At 35.8% G+C, this 15159-nt stretch overlaps 1 protein-coding gene across 1 annotated transcript in view; it reads right to left on the bottom strand.

Annotated features, from left to right (window-relative positions):
- The window catches only part of wdr25 (WD repeat domain 25), a 42883-nt gene extending 27736 nt beyond the window's left edge, over nucleotides 1-15147 (bottom strand). Inside the window, exons 1-3 of the mRNA XM_014469628.2 lie at nucleotides 15069-15147; nucleotides 12966-13580; nucleotides 4201-4348 (exon numbers count right to left, since the gene is read on the bottom strand). Of these exons, the coding sequence (XP_014325114.1) occupies nucleotides 4201-4348; nucleotides 12966-13568 (751 nt within the window). The 5' untranslated portion in view covers nucleotides 13569-13580; nucleotides 15069-15147. The remainder of the gene's footprint in view (nucleotides 1-4200; nucleotides 4349-12965; nucleotides 13581-15068) is intronic.
- Nucleotides 15148-15159: the final 12 nt, after the last annotated feature.

Below are 15159 nucleotides of genomic sequence, written 5' to 3' on the forward strand. Positions count from 1 at the left end.
GTAGCTGCCCCCGTGGTGATGTATCCATTATTGATTCCCTTCCTGGAGCTGCCTGCGTGTTTAATGGGCTGGCCAAGCTATTATCCGTAGGCTTTATTGACAGAATCGACAGACGCTCGGAAAGAGGAAGTGCAGCCATGTGCTGACCCTAAAGATGCAGATATTATGGTGGCTTTATTTTTCATTTTTAGTTTGGGCCATCCTCTGTAAGCTTGAAAAATAAATCACAGTTTGTAAAAGTTTGATCTTTGATTGATCCATCGGATTTAGAGAAAAGTGGACTATTTGTTTTTTTAGATAGCAAAACCATGTTGCTGATCTTATTTATCCAGATTCTTTGTCATCATAAATATGTATTTATTTCCAGTTAACACACTAAGATGTGTCTGTCTTGCTAAATTCCACTTTTATCTTTATTGGTTGAACTCAAGCAATCAAAAAAATATTTATTTAAGGATAAACTTGACTGCTGATAACTGAACTATAACATTTTGCTTACAGCACTGCAAAAACAAAATTTTATCAAGTAATTTTGGCCAAGTTTCTAGTGCAAATATCGGAGTACACTTAAATAAGACAAAACTATGTTACAAATAAAATTTCAGCAAGATATTGGAGCTTGTTTTAAGTGAATAATTCCTTAAAATTGCAGATAAAGTACCAGTTCCATTGGAAGATTATTTTCACTTATAACACGACATATTTTTCATATTATTAGAGACATAATCTGCCAAAGGACTTCTAGTTTTCATTTACTTTTGGGCTTGATTGCATAAATTTATTTTCAGTAATAAGAATATGAGTTAGATCACTTTGTTTCAAGATAGTTGCTATATTTAGCCAAGTTTAAGAAAGAATAAAAGCTGATTGCGAAGTTGGTTTTTCAGTAAATGTCTCTTGGTTTTACCTTTTGTTAAAACTTGGTTATAAAAACATGAATACTTGGTGTTGTACTTTACATTTTCCTGTGTAAGAAAATTATGTTGGCAACAATTTTGACCCTGATTACAAATTAAAAGTCTCCATCTGCATCTATGAGAAAAATTTGTTTCATTTTTGTATTGCAGTTGAGGGTCGTACAAAATCAGCCTAAAGGCCACAAATGGCCCCAGGGTCGCACTTTGAACACCGTTGTACAAAACTAAAGTGAAATTTGTTTTGCAGTCTTTGTTTTGACTGTCGGCTCCATCTTTTTGTTGTTGCAAATATCTGCCTTGTATAAAACAATTTTGTCTTGCAAGAGACAGGCAAAAAGCTGGAAAAGGAAAATGAAAACGGGTGACAGAGTAATGTCTACTTTAGGTAAGATACTGGTCATGAACTCCTAACAGAACAAAGATGTTAAGAAGTAAAACACATTTGAAAATGGGCCAAAAGCATAATTTGTAACCATTTTTTGGAGGGAGCAGTAGAACACTAAAAAATGCACTTTGGTTTTCATGTGGAAAAGCAGAAGTAATTTGCTGTTACCCCTGGAGACACTCGGCATCAGCGAGTTTTGTTTTCTTATTCTGTCTGAAACACAGTGTGGAGAAAGTTCTGGTAGGTCAGCACTAAAAACATGTCTGGACTAACCGGACCATCAAGTGAACAGAACTCTGTAGGGCTTGTCAACATTCTCCAGGTCAGAAAATAAAACATATTCCTAAAGTCTGAAATAGTTCCAGAGCCGTCATTCCTTTTGATAAATATGTGACAGGTTTTGGTTTGACAATGTTATAGATGTGAAGTTTGTCAACATTTGTTTATTCTTTGAATTTATTTTATCTAGTCAAGAAGTTGTTTCTCCAGTTGTATTAAGTTCTGTTACGCTGCTCTTGACAGTTGGTGGTTGCCAGAGCGGTTGGTGGTCACCATAGCAACCAGTAACAGACAGCTCCTCCCCTTTTTTGTCCTGTTGCCATTCTGTCACTACCAGGGTCAGCTCTGTGTTTTCTTTACAAGTATTATATTTTAACATACATTTTAGACAAATTTAATGACATACAGTGTTTCATGAGTAATTTTGCTATGTTTTTATATGTTTTCAACTGTTATAATTATTAATGTTGTGCATTTAACAAAGCTAACTGCTGCTAACTGCTCATTGGGAGTTGTTGCTTTGTAGTTTGTTTAGTGTTATTTATTGTATTTTATGTTATTTAATGTAAAGGGGCAGATGCTGCTGAACTGATGTTAACCACCAACTTGATTTCCTCTGTTGTTAGAACCTGAGTGTGTCTGTCATGAAGTAAACCTACTGAACAAAGAAGGATTACACATTAAAACTCGAGAAATATCTACAAAAATTAGGCTTTAATTCTGTAAAAACTGGATGAATTTTCCGGCGTTCTCCTGGACAAAACATTTCATCAGTTCTCATTCATTCTTTTATTCTTACAGATTAAACAGTGAGATAAATAAAATCACTGTGGGCAAGGAGGCATAAAATGCACGAGTACTCACATGTTCTTAATGCAGAAAGTGCCGACCTTTGTGTGAATGTGGCCACTGCTGGGCTCCACACGATTAAACGAAAGAGACTTAAAGGCACTTAAAACGAATCGAGGGCACAAATTGGAGGCAATTGATTTCTTGTACGGTTCTGCAGCTTTAACAGAGCTACATTTTAAGAGAAGTACGCCACATTTCTTTCACTGCACTAAAAAAAGCCTTTAAAATTTGACAATATACCCCAACTTCCAATGATTTGCTAAGAGTTTCTTTCAGCAAGGGCTTCAGAGCCGGAGTGAGAGAAGCTGTTCTGCAACTCAAGAGAATGATATTCACGTCACATGCAAATTACAAGACAAACTGTTGAGAAGAAACACAAGGACTGCAGGAGGTACAGCTGCCAATGTGCTTTGTTGTCCCAAAACGCCAGCAGTGCGGTTGGAAAGTGTTTAATAAAAGCAGCCAAGAAACAGGATTTCTTTTAAGTCAATACAAACTGGAGAAATATAAACAGGGCTGTGAAAAAGTGGTTTTACTCACTGCCAGCTTTTTCTTTCTTTTGATGTTTTTGTTGAAGTTAATTGTTTCACGTCACAAAACGCTAAAATCTGACAGTGTCGTGACATGGTGGACTTATTTTATGATGTAGTAGAGTTTGTTCCATTTAGAATTGCAGTCTCTAGTTTCTGAGTTTCTCATTTGTAGTTTTCTGTTTTGTTTTGGTCAGTATGATCATCACTGTTTGGAGTTTCAGTCTTCCTCCTGTTGATAATCCGACACAAAGATAACGCAAAACAAAGCAGTTTTCATATGATAATTTCAACATTTTCCTCATAATGTAGTTTGTGAAGTGCAGCTGGAAAGCTGAAATACTTGGTCACAATGTTAGGACATCCTATTGGTTGGCATTTGCAAAGCAGCCATTCCAAGAGCACCATTAATTTATTTTCTTTAGTGATGATTGGCACCAATGTTGGTACCAAATGCATATGAAGGTATATTTTGTGTTTATAGTATTACAAAAGGCAGTTATAAACAATTTTAGAGAGTGTGTCGAGTGTTTCCATTTCAGCTATTACGAAGTGCTTATGATATCATCATCTGTGCATCACCCCAAATTGGGATTATACAACTTTAGAAGAAAGTAAACTTTCTCTTATTATTCTGGTATTTAGGAAATATTTATATACCAGTGGTGAGCATACTTCTCCTAATAAGCTAAAAGCTGAGAATTATTTTTCGGTGAAGTTTAGGAATTTTGCTAACTTTGAAAACATTTATCACACTTAGCTTCCACTAAATTACAGGTAAATCCTAAAGCATTAGTTTACTTGGCTGTTTTGCAAACGCTCAGTTGAATAAAGTTCAATATCTGTGTTGAAGTTTTGGTTATCGACCATTAAGAATTCTTTGAGTAGTTAGACGATTATATTCGTGCTCTTATTTTGACGACCGTTTACAACGCAGCAGTTCCGTTTCCTCCCCACGTTCCAAAAACTTTATTTAAAACAAACAAAAAAATACAGAGGAACACGGACAGCAGATAAAACATAAATACAATATCTATGGGAATTCTAGATCATTTTGATATAAATTATAATTTTGAAGTTAAATTGGTGCTCGAGGGTTGTAGTCTTTATAATCTGAACGGAAGCTAACGCTTTAGCATTAGCTTCCGCTACATACCTGTTGACATTTATCAAAGCCTAATAAAGACCCGAAAATAAATCCAGTGTTTCATTTAAAGCGAGACGTGGTGCGACTCACCTGTCTCCACATCAGTGATCGCAGCCGTGTTGTCAAATGAGCCGGTGAGGAGCTGTCGCCCACAGGGGGTCCAGCAGGCGTCACGCACGGCCCCCGAGTGGCAGGTGTAAAGCCTGAGGCATCGTCCACTTTCTGCTCCATCCCACACCTGTCAGACATGGACACGGGCCAAAGTCACAAATAAACCCACACTCCTCCAGCAAAATCCCTTTTTTTCCCTTTCTACTTTTAAGATTATAAAAAACGTCACATTATCTGCGCTTGAGAAAAAACATTCAACTTTCAAAAATCAGCATGCACTTATTAAAAAAAGAAATCCAATTTCTTTAGCTAATTTGATTTTCAGAGCAGAACTCATCAAAGGGACATATCTCCTGCTAACTTTAAATGAACTGTAACAAACACAGTTAACATAGACGTGAAGTGGAGAGTTAAAACAGCACATTTGATATTTAATTTGTGCTTTGTTGCAAACTTCAATAAAAAATGAGCCGGTAACCAGTCCTCAATCCAACATTTTATATTATAAATATGCATAACACAGCTTCTAACATCAAGGTATACCAAAGCTAAATTTACATTTTTGACAGGAGGTTTCTCTTGGTGGTAAAGGGCCGATTGTGCTTAAATGTACTGATAAAACCCATTTACAAGCAGTAAAAATATTAATAAAGAGCTGTCTGTGCATTCAATAACTACTTTTATTTGCCAGGTATTTTACAATACTTGCTATTATGTTTAACGTTCAATGTGATTTTTGTTACTTCCCACATTGATCACAGACTATAATTTGACATGAAGTAAGACTGAAGCAGAAGTTTAGTAGAAGTAAGAAATACTGCCACCTGCAGGTGGAAGTTAGCATCACCTGAACCGGATGTTTTAGTAAATTTTCTACAAAAATGGTCAATAAACTCACAGTTAGTGTGATTTGTTTTTGGGTGAATTTCAGCGCAAAAATCTGGATTGACTGATTGAAGTCATTTGGCATCTGCAGACTAGGGGGCCACATAAAAAGCTGTTGCGGCCAGATTTGGCCCCGGGGTCTTGAGTTTGACCCATGTAACCTGCAATGTATCCTACATCAACCTACTTTTTCAGTTTAAAAATGTTTCTTTTCATATTCACAATCTCTGATGAACTAAATTTTGTATTTATAATATTCTAAATTTACAGAATTAATCATGAAATGTATTAATGTGTGCAATAAAACTGTTCATTACTCTATTATGTAACTGAGTTACATAATGAAATAAACATTTAGTTGATATTCAAACATATTCACATGCATCTGGTTTGCATCGCTCAAGGGTCGTGTGTGTTTTTTCATTTTCCAAATCTTACAGAAATCAGATCTACATGTAATTTCGCTAATTATCAAACCAAATTAATTTACTCAGGGAAATGTAGAAGTCAAGTGTCATAATCCTTATGCCTGAGGTTTCTTATTTAGGTTTTAAAAAATAAACACTTTCCTAATTAATCCCATTAAATTATTTTGAATGTGGTTGTAAATCAGGTGTAATGGGTTCCTGTTGTGAAAGGTTTCTCTGAAAACAGCAGAGAAAAGCAAGCATCTGCCTTCTGTAGTTATTATAACAGTAAAACCTAAAGCTAACACACATAAATAGGGCTACGTTCACACTGTAGCCCAAAGTGACCCAATTCTGATTTTTAGTCAAATCAGATTTTTTTGGCGTGGTCGTTTGCATTTCCAATTGTGTGACTTGTATGTGAACTACAAACAACCTGAAAGTCTCCCACAGGCGCAGGAGAGGGCGCAACAACGTCACACATAGAGAGCGTGCTCAGTGTTTGCGGAAGTAAACATGGATGCTAACGGTAGAACACAGCTAACGATTTTGAAGTCGTCCGATCGGAGCCAACACATTAACAACTTAATCCTCATTACAGTCCGCCATGGTTGCCGTGTTTCCTCACTATTAGGTGCATCAGGATGCAGAAGAGTGACGTTTGTTGAGTATTGATGACGTTCAGGTCGGATGAATGCGACCAGATTCATATCACAAATAGATCGGATATGTATCGGATTTCCAAGTGATCTGGGTCCCATTTGGAAAAAAAAATCCAACTTGTGTTGTTCATGTTATGAGGAGATAACATGGTCGCATTACGGCTAAAATAAATAAATGAATAAAAAATCGGGGTCACTTCGGGCTGAAGGTGAACATAGCATAAATACAGGAGGTGTTAATCATTTGTTGTCACTTTTGAAAAGGGTCATCTGGTGAACATGTTGATCAGTGTCACGTTTTTTTCCTCTCCAATCTTGAAATCCAACGGGTGGTCCGGTCCGGAGGTGAGGTTCTGCGTTAATGACGGGAATATTTTTTCCTTCCCAGGTTTTACCAGGCAGCAGAGGAACTTTGAAGATCCGCCTGAGCATGGCTGATCACTCTCTGCCTCGCTTCATTATTTAGCAGCATATGAAACACTGGGAGTAGAGCTGTACCGCTGCTGCTCCCAGAGGAGACAGGAGAGACGGATGGATCAGGGGAGAGGGACATTTTAATCCAGCAAGTAAAACAAGCAGAATCCCAGAAAGTAACAGAGATGGGAGGAGAGTTGTACTTTTAATTGCAGCGTGTTAAATCTGGGAGTGATCCGACTATTAGGGAAGCTGCTGTTCATTCAGCAGGATGTGGCGATTCTGTGTGTGTGTGTGTGTGTGTGTGTGTGTGTGTGTGTGTGTGTGTGTGTGTGTGTTGTTTGGTTTAGAGAAACACTGCCATCTCTAGGCAGCAGGAGAATCTGAGAAAATATAGAGCACATTTTAACAAAGAAAGCTCATCCACTGAGGGCATCTGAACGTTTCTGTCAGATGGGATAAGAAAATAAAAATATATCTAAGTCAAGTAAACAAAGTTACGATGCAGTACCAGTGATTAATAAGAAAATAAAAAAATTTAATTACAAGAAGAAAGTCGTACGAGAATAAAGTCGTAGCATTACTGGAATAAACTCAGAGAATTACAACTTTATTCTCAAGATTATGAGTATTTTCATATTGTTCCGACTTTTTTCTCATAATATTTCGATTTTATTCTCGTAATTTTATGATCTTATTCTCATATTATTTTGTTTTTATTTTCATATTATTACTACTTTATTCTCATTATATTATGACTTTTTTCTTGTATTATTTCAACTTTATTTTTGTAATTTTATGACTTTTTTCTTATATTATTTCGACTTTATTCTCATATATCATGATTTTATCATATTATGAAAGTTGTTCCTTGTGTTATTTTGACTTCATTCTCATAATATTATGACTTTACTCTCAAATTATTACGACTTTTTTCTCATACGAGTTTATTCTCATAAGGTTACGACTTTGTTCCCAAAATATTCTGATTTCATTCTTGTAATTATATTTATTTATTTTTATTAGTATTGCCCTAATACTCCATCATGTAAAGTAGTTCAAGATTTGTATTTTTTATTTTATTGTATTATTTTGTTAGGAAAGGTGAAGTTAAACTTAAAAAAGATTCTGCATGTTTTCTGTGTTACAATTTGTATATCTATCCATATATTTAGATACATAGATTATAGATATAAATGGTTGGGTGAACAAAATCCTGCCTAAGATCAGTAGCTGTTAGCGATCAATATCACACTGCTGGCAAATGTTTAGTTTCTCCCTCCATCCAGTGGGTGGCGCACGTTGCTACAATCAATAGTAGCCACACAGGCACACCCACTAGAAGGAAACAAACGCACCCAGTACAACACTTTCATTCTATTGGCTGAGAGGTTGCCAGGCGACTGTGCCAAATGGCAGTTCTAGGTTTCGTAAGCGATTGGAGATTCCCAGCAGAGACTGAGTGTGATCGCGAGAAATTTTGACTACAAGCGTTACAAGGTTTGAGAAGAAAAACATGAAGTCCTGCTTTCAAAATGAAAACATAAGCAAAAGTATAAAAAATTTTGAGAACAAAAGACATGAAATCTTGTTTTCAGACTGAAAAAGTGTGCTCTTGGATTATGGCAGGAAAATTCTTCCATACACAAATGGCCCCCCGAGCCGAACATTGGACACCAAAATAGCGTCACAAAAGTTTGCGTTGAAAATATTATCAATAACCAAAAACTATCAGAGACTCATCCGGTTTGTTTAATTGGCTCCTTGGGGCTTCCTTGACAACCCCCTGATAATTAAAACTAAATTGGTAATGCGGTTATCAGCCTACACCTCCAGTAGCCATGGCAACAACAGATGAAAATAAAAAAGAAAACTCTGACAGACAGGAGGGAGGAAGCATGAAGGATGTCAGCAGCACAAAGAGGACAGTAAAGACTTCATTGATTACATCCCGGCGCTCAACTCTCTTCCTGAAGAACCTAAAACAAAGGCTGGAGTCGGAGCGGTAATACATAGAGCGCATCGCGGATGTCAATGAGGGAACAATAATGTGTGACAAGATGGCATAAATCAACAGAATAAACACTCCTGCATAAGAAGTTTGAATTTATCATGATTACCTGCAATTTTCAGCCTTACAGAGAGCTGCTAAATAACTGACAACCCTGGAAACATTCTTCAGCCCTGAATGCTGAATTAGTGTTTTAAAAGGAAATTTAAATTAGCCTATTCTGTAAAAATTTGAAGCATTACTGAAAATAAAAACACTTGCTAATGAATGACTACAGAAACTGTTTCAATTCAATCAAATCAGTTCCCAAGATGTGACTTTTGTTGGTATTCTTTGAACTTTAATGTGTTTAAGGCTTCTTTATATTACTCTCTATCCTTCCACTTATAAAAAATTAAGGATTATCACAAAAAATGTTATGTTTTTACTCTTTAAACCAAACTTTTTGTCACATGAGCCACAGGATTTTTGTTTTTACTTAACCTACTCAATTAAACAAATAAAGTAACACAAGACTGTGATTGTATGTTTTTGGTTGTTAAATGAAAGGCATCCAGTTTATTTTTTATTTTGGGATCGGTCTATTCCCACCAACAAAAACAGGATCTGCGCCAGGCTTTATTTGAAAACACTTGCTGCATTCAGCCAAGTTTCAATAAAGCAATTAACGACAGATTCTGGTGCTCCAAGGTGCAACTTAGAGTACAAGTCAATGAGTAGACGTGATCCTAGTTACCATGACAACAGAAGAAAATCAGAAAGCTGCCAAAAGATGATCATTTTGTGCCGCATGTAAGATTTTTGTAAGTAGACTTAATTAAAAAGTCAGAGTTTTGTCCTAATATCTTTCATTTTGTGGTCTGGGGAGGGTGCACAAAATCTGTTCAGGGGCCACAAATGGTCCACGCTCCCCAATTTGAACACCCCTGATTTAAACAAGAGATAAACAAAAAATATGTTTCCTAATTGAGGAAAGTTAGGACACTCGTACCCCATGAAAGCTAGTCTTACCCTCTTCGGCTAGCATAACATCAGTAGTTGCGTTTCTATTGACTTTAAAATTGTATAAATTAGAATTGAGAGAAGAAAATGGAAGCATGTAAAATTCGAGAAAAAAAGTTTTTTAAGGCAGGATAAGATGGTTTTCCAACTCTCTTCATTTTAGAAGTTATTGTATTTCACAAAACTGTAATGGAAAAACCTTTTTTCACATGACATCAACAACAGGATGTTACTACTGGCGGAAACGACGAAGAAGATGACAGGAAGTGGGTGGAGGATGATGGAGCTGCATGTTTTTAATGACTAACAGAATGAACAAGCTTATTCACATGATATTTTAACTGAGTTTCTTATTTAATGGAAACGCTGCAATAGCAAAATTGTGTTTTTGGCAACTTTTTTTTAGAAATAATGTTTTGCGACCATTTGTAATGGACACGCACCTACACTGCAAAAACACAAAATCTAACCAAGCAATTTTGATGTAATTTCTAGTGCAATTGTATTAGTACACTTAAAATAAGATTAAACTAACTTACAAGTAACTTTTCAGCTAAATAAAGGAGCTTTTTTTAAGTCAATAATTCCTTAATATTGGTGATTATTCGCAGATAATTTCACTAATAAAAAGCTTTTTCCACATGATAGGGATGAACTGATATGAACATTTGGACCGATATCGATATTCAATGTTAATATTGCTGTTATTTCCGATATTTACCAATATTATATATAATTCACTACCATTTCGACACATTTAGAGAAAAAATACCAGAAAACAAACTGCAACAAAATAACAATAAATATTGGTTGTTTATATCGGCCCAATTTTATTTATCGGACCGATACCGATATGTTAAAAAATGACAAATATCAGCCAATACCGATATATTGTGCATCTCTACCTCATTTTATAAGTGAAATAAGCTGCCAATGGAACAAGTTTTTTTTTCATCAATATTAAGGAAGTACTGACTTAAAACAATCTCCTTTATTTAGCTAAAAAGTTACCTGTAAGTTAGTTTGGCCTTATTTTAAGTGTACAAATATGAAAAATGAGATTCAAATTACTTGGTATGGTATAGTGTTTTTGTAGTGTGACCTTGGCTAGTGAGAACATTCACAGTATTTCAGCAGAAACAGGAACTACAAGAGATTTCTGGAAAAAATAAGCATGCTAACCTCCTATTTTAGTCTTAATTCAGTACATTCATAATGCAATAGAGAAGAGCAGCTAATTATTGCACAGAAACAAGTGTTTCCCTCCATCCATCCTCTGCCAGTCTCCACCATCTGCTGCAAGCGGCTCCCTCTTCAGGTGCCAGGCTCGGTGCTAGTGCCATATCTCTTCCACTTGTATGATTATGCAAATGAAATCATTCATATTTAAATTATTAATTAGTCGGAGATCTCAGAGGATGTTAGCGCGGCGCACGATTTCACAGACACTGGCAGAGAAATGTTTGGCGCTGGCAGGCAGATAGCTGAGTTGCTTGACCTTTACAATTGTGCGAAGAGGGATTGTTTTCCAGGTGCAAAATAATGAAAAGGAGAGGGAGGAGGACGGAGAGACAAAGAAGAAACGAAAAGGGAGAGAGAGGCAGGAAAATCCCGTGGGTTCTGACACACATTCAGCTGACAGTGACGGACATGATTCTGAAAAGGCGGGTTGTTGCGGTGAACGTTTGAATCGATGCAGCAGAGCAGGTATCGGGTTTCAGGCTGAACATGCTCTGATAGGCGAGTCTTTTACCCAAATAAAAAAAACTAAACTTACAGCAAACTGTCCAGTTTATTTGTTAACATGCTTGTTTTCACTGGATGCAAAACGCACCGATTAAAATCCAAGCACTAATGTGACTTACCAATTATGTGCTTCTGGCAGAACCTCACCTGTCATTATAAAAAAGTAATATATAATCATAAAATAATTTATATCACTATTTTCACCCTGTAGTTTGTACTATAAAGTACCTATTTTTCATTTAGCTTAACCAATTCTGATTATTTTTTCTTCAAAATCGCAGAATTTTTGCATTTTCCTATACAAATGCTCAGAAGCTCAGCCGGTGAGGCGGCAGCATAAAAAACAAATTAGGATAGATCTATGGGCTATGCAAAACACTTTCATTATATTTTTTGCACAAAATCATTCTTAAATAATGAAATTGTAGTTCTGCTCAGTTCTGCCTGTTTTTAGCTATTTTTGTGCCTCTGTCACTTTAAATCCAAATAAGCTGCTGCTGGCCACGCCCCCCAAATCATCATTTAAACTCAAAAGTGAAAATGGCTGCAAACAGATCCACAATTATACAACCGTAGATCTTTGAAAAGCAGAAGTGGAGCCTCCTGCACAACCAACAAGAATGAAGCAAGTGGTTTCAGGTTGGTAAGTCGACAACAAAACACTTTCTGTCTTTTCCATCAGCCACTCAGAAGCGCATACAGCAGTAAAACCAGCTGACCAAATGTGCTGGAATCTGCCTGGGTTGCTAGGTAACAAACTAGGATCAGCTGGGGTTGCTAGGTAACGGTGCAGTGGAATGTGACCCAACCTTCAGGAGGTTTTTGACATTTTTCAGATGCCTAAATACATTAATTTATTGCCAAAAAACAGCTGGGTGTTTGTTTTAATAGCCTGGACTTGTATTAACAATCCCGTAATATTAAAGTTTTGTAATAAACAGAATTTTGGGTTTTCTTTACCTGCAAGTCATGATTTAAATAAATAAACACTTGAAATATATAATTCTGTGTTTAAGAAATTTATATGATTTTTATTTAAAAAACAAAGTTTTTTCATTCAAAAACTGTACTCAAGTAAAAATAGCACTATTTCAACATAGTTTTACTCAAGTAAAATTAAAAAGTAGCCGTCCAAGAAATTACTCAAGTTAGAGTAAACAAGTATTTGGCAAAAAGGTCAAGTACTGAACAACAGATATGAAAATCAGTCATTTAATATTTAAAAATTACATCATCAGACTGAACAAAAACATGTTTGTTCTTCATTCAGCGGGTAAAGAATCAAGACACTTTACTTAAGTAAGACTAGCGATACTTAATAATGAAACTACTGAAGTAAAAGTAAAAATTATAGCATTGCAACAGTTGATTTTTCACCCCCCAAAAAATGGAAATAAATAAATATTTCAATGCAAATTGTGCAAAATAAAAATGTTGCTCAGAATAAAGCAGGCCTACAAAATGCGTCATAATTTAAATTCCAGTAAATAACATTCAGCTTTGAAGGCTGTTTAAATAACAGAGGCCAGTCCGGTGGGTTCTGGCTAAAGGTTCAGTATTTCATGGTCGTACATCCTAAATGTCATCAATTCAGCAGTAAGTGGGGGCTGTCATTACCTTAAAGGTCTTGTCCATGGAGGCGGACAGCAGCAGATGGCTAATGTGAGGCACGGGGCACCACTGCGCCGTGATGACTGCCCCCTGGTGGCCTTCCAGGCTCATTAAAAGCTTCCTGGGCGTCCCGGATGATTTGGGTTTTTCACCAAGGTAAGGCTTCACTTTTGGTGAAACATCAGAGAGAACTGGACCTTTCCTGGTTGGATTCTCCAAACTTTGTTCTGGGTGATTCTCAGGGCATTTTGTTTCCTCTGATTGTCTCTGTCTCTTTGGGATGTATGGTCTGACACCAGGGAGGGAAGATGGCCGCCTTTTAGCGGGATTTGAACCATCAGCGATACTTTTTGAGAAAGTGAGACAAGCAGATCTGTCTTTAAAATGTTTCCCTTCGTTTCCACTATGGTTTTCCCAATCCTGGTGTTGTTTCTTTGGGTAAACATACAATAAAGAAGAGCTACTTTGTCCTAAAACTGTTTCTGAACCTGCAGATCTGGGCTTCACATTAACACTATTAAATCTAGACGGGTCTGATTGTTCTTCCTCCTTCTGATCGCAGGACTCATCCTCATCCTCTGAATCATCATAGGTCACCAATGAAGACATTTTCACCTGACACTGAAAATAAGGAAACAAATATAAGTTTCATTAATTCATCTATGGTCCAAATGCGGCATCTAGTGGCCAATTCAATACCTACAATTACAACAACAAAGATAAATCAGAGAAAGAAACAAGAAAATGTTTAATTTATTCATTTAAACAGGACATGCAAAGGATTTTGCATTTTGTTTTCTTTTAATTATAACATATATACCAAAGTGGACTGATTTGTTACCAACTAATAAAGATATCTAAATAAATAAATAAATAAAATCACCTACAATGCAGCAGCAGCATAATCTCACACTAACACTCACACTAATGCTAGTGGCATAATAATGCAAGAACACATTCTTAAAGATCAATAAACTTTAAATTCTACTGAATATTTAACACTATAACCAGAAGACATTTAAAATGTTCAAAATAAATAAACAACAACAAATAAAATCAATTATGAAGTGTTTGTAAACAAAACTGTCCTTAAAATTAAGGACTAGATTAGACTGAAGCACCAGACTGAGGAGTTTTGTCATCCAGTTTTTGGTAGAAAGAAATGGAAATGATTGTGTTTGTTTTAAATTATCATGCGATTAATTGAATTATTGCTTATAGCAGCAGGCCTGGGAATAATCAGCTTTAGCAAAAATCAATTTTGACCCAATTTTTGGTGCAACTAAAAATCTCTACAACAATAAATGTAACTGTGTAATTTATTTTAAATATGCCTGATTTTTCTACATCAAACAGTTCCTATAAACATTTCATAATGAATCCAGTACTTACTGTTTCTAAATTTTATTAGATCTCCTTAAAATATCACATGATGCAACAGTTGAAGTATAATACAAGAATTTCACAAATCTTACAAATAATGTTCTGGAAAGTGTTACATTTCAATTTGTTGTCACCCCACCTAACTATGATGCTCCAAAATAAAATAAAGTTCAGCCATTTTAAGTTGTTTTTTTTCACTTCAGTACATACAAATATGGAGTCAGATTTAACTGGAAGATGGGTGAAGCTAAGTACAAATGCACGCCACACTTCTCAGGGTTTTTTTATTGGAAGATAAATGTTCTAAAACCACGTTTCATTTTATGTTGTAGTTGATGATCAAATATTTTCTCACTAGTAACAACCAAACCAGTTTTTTGCTTTATGTATGGTCATTTTTCCCCCGACATGTTTGCTAATAATCAATGAAAATGTCACATTTAGAATTTTGCTTGTAGGTGCATATTTCTGTTGGTTTATGCCATAAATCACAATAAAATTAAATTAATTTAAGTTTGTAGCAGAAAGGTGACAAATATATATCTTTAGTAGAAGTAAATTTGGCACTGTGTGTTTGTTATATACTAGCAATGTCTGTCTCAACGCTTTTCCTATTTATTAGCCAGCAGCTAGCAGATCTAGCTAACGTTCATGGTTGTCCTTTCTAGTTTGTGAGCTAATAATACAAAATAAAAGCAGTTTAATGATTGCACTTCATTGTTATACCTGAACTTTGGAGAAGTCCTTGATTTCTCTCCTTAGTGTTCACGTTAGATTGTTTTGTTCAACATCCCGCAAAATAATGTCAGCGAGAGAA

This window comes from Xiphophorus maculatus, chromosome 19 (assembly GCF_002775205.1).
Source record: "Xiphophorus maculatus strain JP 163 A chromosome 19, X_maculatus-5.0-male, whole genome shotgun sequence".
NCBI lineage: Eukaryota > Metazoa > Chordata > Actinopteri > Cyprinodontiformes > Poeciliidae > Xiphophorus > Xiphophorus maculatus.